Here is a 7,694-nt window from a genome sequence, read left to right as displayed (position 1 = left end):
GACTCTTCTTGGCTGAGGAATGGATTCCAACACACCCAAAGGAGCAGCAGCCTTTGAGGCTGAGCTCAGCTATAGAACTTGTGCCCCTCCATAACTCAGTCTGCCTTAATATCCGCAGCTGTCCTAGGCTAGAAATGTGATGTTTATTTTTTTCTTCAAAAGTAAGAAGTCAATCTTGAATTCTGATTGTTTAGTCCTTTGAAAAACCCCAGAATAGTGCATGAATTTCTTGATTTCCTGTGACTTTTTCTCATGCTTTTTTCCATGCTTTCCCATTAGCACATTGTCGACTACATAACCTCAGAAGTTCAAAGAGCTCACAGGCTCTTTTCATTGTTGATTTATTGTCCTCCTTGTTCCATTCCCTGCTATAAATGGTTAAGGATTAACAGTGCAATAATAACAGCCACTACCTGGTTAGGACTTTTCTTTTGTTTGGTGGAAAATAGACTGAGGTTCCCTAAGTTGTAGCCTTCATTTTTTGCCTTCTTGTGACTTAGATCTCTGTTTAGATCTCTTCCCCAAATGATAAATGTCTTCAATCTACTCTTGTGCCCCTACAGTTTGAGAAAGAAGGATACTGTGTTTCTCAGGCCTGGATACAATGTGTGATCTTCTTACTGGTTCCTGCTTTTCTTTGTTAGTATCGCCTCACTGCCGCATATCAATTCTCATTCAATTGTTCCTGTTAGCTAACCTCACTCTTTTACCTGCTCTGAAAAGTTGCTGGCTCTTATAGATCTGTTCAAGACCTCAGAAATCTATCACAAAATATGCAATATCTTACCCAGTCCTGTGATCTAATCAGACTGGCAACTCTGAATTTATCTTTTCATATAATGATGTTATATGATAATGGAGTTTTTCAGCAAATTCATGTTCTGAGGAGTTGTAGGCGCCATCTAGATATAGGTCATGTTTTGGTATTAGTTAATGCTGAATATTTTATACCACAACTACCCTCATGGGAGTCAATAAAGAAAAAATATGTTATTATATATTTGAAATGAACAATAATCATCAATTTCAGGAAAAGAAGTAGAAGTAAAGTTCCTTGGGCCTTCTATGTTGGACTAAGCTTCTATAAGGTGAGTCAAAGATTTCAGGTATATAGACTATCAAACTAAATTATGCTACTACTCTGTATCTGAAGTCCACAGTAACTTTAGATGACTTAGATCTGCTTCGGTGGTGACTCCTCATTTAAATTGTCTATCCAGAAACTGACTTGTAAGTACCTGGACATGGGAAATGAGAGGTGCTGAAGAAGAGTGTATTGGTGTGTGCTGGTGTTAATAAACTGTATGTCACAGGTAACAAAGAATAATCATGGATTTTATCTTCTGAGACACTTCTATTTATTATATACATAAATAAATTTTCCTTACTTAGCTGGTGCTGGAGAATTGTCTGTATTCTGTCAATCATGTTTCAAATAAACTCTGATTGGCTAGGCAGAAAGTATAGGTGGGAAAACCAGACAGGAAGCTGAAATGATGTAATGAGAACAGGAGAATTCTGGGAAGGAGGAAGTTGATTCCTTGCACTCCTGCCCAGACCACAGAAGCAGCAGGATGTGAGCTGCCCCACTGAAAAAAGTTACTGAGCCACATGACTAACATAGATCAGAAAAATAGTTTAATCAAGATGTGAGAGTTAGCCAGTGAGAGACTAGAGCTAATGGGCCAATCAGCATTATAACTTATAGAGATCTTTGTGTGATTTTCTTTGGGACTAAACAGTTGTGGGGTACTGGGCAGAACATAAACCCCAACAAACAAACAAGCCAGGCCCTCCATGCCTTAGCAAAGCAACTGTTTAATAATAAAAAGACAACATTAAAGTCATTTTCAAACAAAACAGCATTGTCTATCTGAAGTTTATAGTTACAGCTTAGGCATAAGCCACACCAAGTCTTATTCACATTGTCAAGTTTGTAAAATTTCCCTTTTTAAAAGGTTATGTGTCTGAATATTTTGTTTGCTTGCATGTAGCTGTGCAATGGTGCCCTTAGAGCTCAGAACAGGGCATTACATTCCCTGGAATTTGAGTCATACAAGGTTTTGAGCTGCCATGTAGGTACTGAGATCCTAACCCAGGTTCCCTGTCAATAAAAAGTAATCCACTTAAACACTGAATGGGATATACAGTCCATGTCATTTTAGGTAAAATGTTTTCTCATTTCATAATCATATTTTATAGAATTTTTTCACCCCACCTGTCTAACACCATTGCACACAGAGTAGAAGAAACACCCAAATTCATCTTCACATCTGAAATGAATGATATTTATAAATAAAGAAATGAGATTTTGTCTGACTTTGCAAAATAAATATTGAAAGAACAGCAGAATTAATCAATTGATAGAATCAAATTAAATCATTAGAGTAAAGGAGTGAATTCTAAGCAATTATTATAGTGATTGTGCCAGGTTCATCAAGTATTTTTTAAGTGATTACATGTGGTTTATTGCTGACACATACTGTAACAAAGTACCTATTATTTTGTGAATACTTTGATTAAGAATTTAAAGTGAGTCTGGCAAAAATAAATAAATAAATAAACCAACCCCACACCATTGACACACATTTTCACATTTTAGGCCTATGCTTATGAAAGTTTATAAACATTAATACAATTTTTCACACCTATTACAGTCATGGACAGATTCTAAGGAAATCTGTGAGTTAATGAGGACTCCACACTTTCCTGATGAAGATCTATGTCCGAATTGTTTCTCTTTACTTTCGTTTTATTTCAATATATTTAAAAAATTCAAACTACTTTTTTTTTTTAATTTATTTTTTTATTGAAAAAAAAATTTCAGCCTCCTCCCAGCCTCCCATTTCCCTTTCCCTCCTTCCACGCCTCTCCCCCTCCCGCCACTACTCTCCCCGGGTCCCTCTCCAGTCCAAAGAGCAGTCATGGTTCCCTGCACTGTGGAAAGTCCAAGGTCCTCCGCCCTCCATCCAGGCCTAGTAAGGTGAGCATCCAAACTGTCTAGGCTCCTACAAAGCCAGAACATGAAGTAGGATCAAAACCCAGTGCCAATGTCCTTGGCTTCTCATCAGCCCTCATTGTTCGCCATGTTCAGAGAGTCTGGTTTTATCCCATGCTTTTTCAGTCATAGTCCAGCTGGCCTTGGTGAGCTCCCACTAGATCAGCCCCACTGTCTCAGTGGATGGGTGCACCCCTCTTGGTCCTGACTTCCTTGCTCATCTTCTCCCTCCTTCTGCTCCTCATTGGGACATTGGGAGCTTATTCTGGTGCTCCAATGTGGGTCTCTGTCTCTATCTTCATCCATCGCCAGATGAAGGTTCTATGGTGATATCCAAGATATTCATCAGTATGGCTATAGGATACAGCCATTTCAGGTTCCTATCCTCAGCTGCCCACGGACCTAACTGGGAACATCGCCCTTTTAAATTTTTCTCTTATTTTACCTTTTATTCAAGAACAAGCAGGTTCATTGTTTCCCTATATCATCGATCCATGCATTACTTTAATTAATGTTTAATTTGATTGTTTTCTTATAACAGAAGATTCAAAATATAATTGTATTTTTAGGTTTTAATATTTATTTTTTGGTGTATCATTTTGTTTATTTTGAACCATGTTCCCTTTACTATAAAGAATAAGGCAGTTTCTGAAACTAACATGTGAAAATACTGCACAAATATTTATTAGGGCATATTTGGTCAGTAATGTTCACAACAACTGTATAAAAGAGAAGATGTGAAAATAGGAAGGTGATTGGTGGGAAGAATTAGGTCAGCATTATTGAAAAGACTCTAAGATGGGACTTTTAAACTGGTATACGTATGTATAATTGTCAGGAAAAAGTCAGAAACAGAGACAATAAGACAGATCATAAAAGATAAGTGATAGATAGATAGATAGATAGATAGATAGATAGATAGATAGAGATACTGATTGAAGGTAACAGAGAGATGATCTACAAAGTTTCCTGGCATCTTCTAGGATAATGACTGATGCATTCTCTGCTTACTAACACTAAAGAAGCACGACCAATAATAAATACTGTCCAACTAATATATATATATATATATATATATATGTGTGTGTGTGTGTGTGTGTGTGTGTGTGTGTGTGTGATAAAAAAACATAGTGAAATAAGACACCATCAAGATACTAAACCACTTAAACATATCAAATGTTCTTGTAAGGATATGAAGTACTTTGTGTCTAATAACCAGTATTCATATGAGATCAATATGAAAGCAAATGTGCCTTCTATAGCTGTTAGAATGTATAACTGTGTCCTGTGTCAGTCCCTACATCTTCCTCAGAAGTGTTTATTGCTGGTGAATCTTTTTCACAGGCACTGCATGGAACTGCTGCAAAGTTCTCACTCTTTACTTTTTCATAGAAGGCATGAAAATCCTATTATTCTCTTGTTTACAAAAGGTTAGTTCCAAGTATAATATCACTCTCACCTTAATGCAAAAAGGAATAAGGCTCTTCCACAGACCGGAAAAAAATCAAAGAAATCTGAAAAGACTGTGGAAACGCTGATATCCTGCCCCACACCTGCTATTCACAGGAAAGCAAGTAACATACCAGACAAAGAAGACCCCCATACCAGTAGGTAGACAAGACCTCAGTGTTCAAGCTTAGAACATGGTAACATTTGTAGGTTTTGATGATGTTGAGTACAATTAAAGATCTACACAGATTGCAACACAATGCACACTGTGAACTAAGCACGGCCTACAGTAGACAGGTTAAATCGTAGGTTTATTTTCATGAAAAACTCAGTATAGATCCCAGAAATATAATTTTCACAGACATTTATCCTAGGTTCACAAATAGCAATCTCTTTCTCTCTCTCTCTCTCTCTCTCTCTCTCTCTCTCTCTCTCTCTCTCTCTCTGGTAAATGAGCATGGCAACTGTCTGGTTGCATGCACCTAAGAAAGGATACAGAAAAAAATTATAAAAATATTCAAAATAATTTTATCAAGTCTACTTAGAAAGATAAGAGGAAATATAGATAGACTTTTAAGGATTTTAGTAGCGGAAAGAGAATCTAACAAATGGGCATACATCATTAAAAGGAAACATTGAAAATGAAGTTCAAGAAAAAAAATGAAAATTTATAAATACATAAAAATTTTTGATGCTAAACTAAAATAATGATATGAAATTATTATTATACAGTAGAATTAATACCATGGGTGTTAGAAAATGAAAGACAAGAAATTCGTGTCACATGACGACTAGCCAAACAATACACCCGATTAGATGAATTTAGCTAGAGTTCTCAGGTGCAAACAACTGCACTGGTCCCCTTGCACCTGCACCTCACAGTAATACAAGTGAACTGTTCTTCTCCAGTCAAGCAGCACATTGCAGCAGGGCCTCTCCAAGCAAGGAGGTTTTTGTTAGTGTCTGTATCACTGTGGGAGGAACATGTGTACCTTGGAAGCAGTAATAAACTCCTAAATCCTCAGCCTCCACTCTGCTGATTTTGAGTGTGAAATCTGTCCCTGACCCACTGCCACTGAACCTGTCAGGGACTCCAGAGTAACGGTTGGACACTAAATAGATTAGGAGCTGTGGAGACTGGCCTGGCTTCTGTAAGAGCCAATACAAATAGGTATTTCCATCACTGTATAAGAGACTCTGACTTGACCGGCAAGAGATGGAGGCTGATTGTCCAATAGTAACCGATAAAGAGAGTGGAGTCTGGGTCATCACAACATCACCATTGGTTCCTGAAATTAAAATAGAATAGTAAAATTTCAGTGTAAATCAGAATCTCCATGTTACCACAGATTATGTCTCCTTATTTTCTCATCATCACATAACTAAGCCTCACATTCCCATTCTGAACAACAGGACCTGCCTCATTACACATGGACAGCACACATAGGCAACCAGACATTTCACTTTATCTTCATCCCTGCTTTCATCTATCACTATTCCTACCTAGAATGCAGAAAGTTAGCAGAAACAGGGACTGGACAGGAAATATCATTTTGAGGAGATAAATTAAGTAGAGTTATCAGTGAAGGCAAGAGTACAGTTGAGCTTTTATTTAGGCCAACAAGGCAGGGACCTCCCTGGGGAGCAATATGCAAATACCATGGACTGCATAACAGTGTACATAGAGAAGACAGTTATGTGGGCTTCTTAAATTTAAAGATGACTCAAAGAAATCTTCTTATAGAAGAAGAATGAAAATATTAAAACAAAATATGGTGACAGATGTGAGACAAGCAGGAAGATGAAAATTTTTTAAAGCATTTCAGATCAGTTGTAAATATGGTTAACAATGTAGTTTTGTTGTCAAATTGAAATTTATTTCAATTTTGTCTAATACACAGAGTTAAATTGTAAGGAACTTTGGGAATGTAGTGAAAACTCACAATTAATTATCCTCAGGGATGAAATGAGCTCCCAGAACTTTGTGCTCATAGTCTCTAGTGCACAACAAAAGTATAAGATGGAATCAAATTATTCAACTAAGTCTTCAAATTATTGACTATGTTCTTTTTCAGTGTTAGAATATAGACTTCTGGTTACATTCAAGGTGATTCAGTTAGGTTATATATGTTTTTCAAATAGAATATTATATAATAATTATTACTGTATGATCACTTGTATATACTATACTGTCATATTAAAATGCATGCATAAATGGTTTTATTACCCTTTATAAATATACAAATTGTGTGTAAAGCATTGTAAATTTTTTATTAGATCAAATTATCTTAAGCATACATATCAGAAAACTCTGAACATTCTTTTTGTAAGCACAGATTATGTACTTTTTCATTCTCCAATCTCATATAGATAAAATCAAGAGCATATATCATTTATTATCTTTTCTTCATCTTCAAGGCATAAATGTTTCTTTAAAAGTTTACTCATATTTTTAAGTGAATAATTATCTCTATTGCTGAATCTTCTACTAATGATAGCATTTATCCTTTCATATAGATATTTATCTTTTTAACTGTAAGAAGTTGATAACAAACTTACCATGAGTGTATTTGTCTCAGATTATAATTGAAAATATATCTCCATTGATCTAAGGAAGATTCATAGGGTTGTATTTGTCAACCTCCTTCCTCGATATAAAGATGAAGTTATTATAGTTTATTAACTATAAATTTCTTTGACTAGCAATGAGAATATTATGTAATGTACATCCTTCTCCCAGTCATTCTTACATTAACATATACTCATTTCCAGTTTTAATAGTTTGTTTTGTTTCCTGAGATATAATGCCCCAAAGTATGAATGTAAATGTACTGTTTATATTTTATTCACAACTCTCCCAGTAGTTTTTGATTTTTTAAAAGATTTTATCACTTGGTCATTGAATGCTTGGTATGAAAATTATTTTGATACTCATGCCTTCTATATTTTTGACAAAACGTGGTATTAATAAATAAATGATACAAAACTGAGTTGCCTAAAAAGGATATTAGCTACATACAGAAACTGAATCAGTAACATTTTTATGTTAGCAGTTAATTTCATAATTATCTTATTTAAAAACGTGGGGCCCAAATGACAACTCAGGGGAGCTATAAATTCCACCTATTAAGCACAAATGAAAGAACAAGTGCATACCCATATAAAACCCACCACATGTAGGCATAAGTAATTCAGCCCTCATATAAAATGACTGAAAACTGTAAAAAGATGGATGTAATTATGAAAC

General features: G+C 35.5%; 1 gene segment (V, D, J or C); it reads right to left on the bottom strand.

The window, feature by feature from the left end:
* Nucleotides 1-5,356: 5,356 nt before the first annotated feature.
* Nucleotides 5,357-5,999, bottom strand: LOC121432905. The segment is given in 2 exon segments: nucleotides 5,357-5,736; nucleotides 5,951-5,999. Coding segments are annotated over 2 exon segments (429 nt in total).
* Nucleotides 6,000-7,694: the final 1,695 nt, after the last annotated feature.

The sequence above is a fragment of the Microtus oregoni genome, unplaced genomic scaffold (genome assembly GCF_018167655.1).
Source record: "Microtus oregoni isolate MIOR12 unplaced genomic scaffold, Mior012 000002F_ref0000024, whole genome shotgun sequence".
NCBI classification, from domain to species: Eukaryota; Metazoa; Chordata; class Mammalia; order Rodentia; family Cricetidae; genus Microtus; species Microtus oregoni.
The sequence above is the reverse complement of the archived record's forward strand: the minus strand, read 5'-3'. Positions and strand labels throughout refer to the sequence as shown.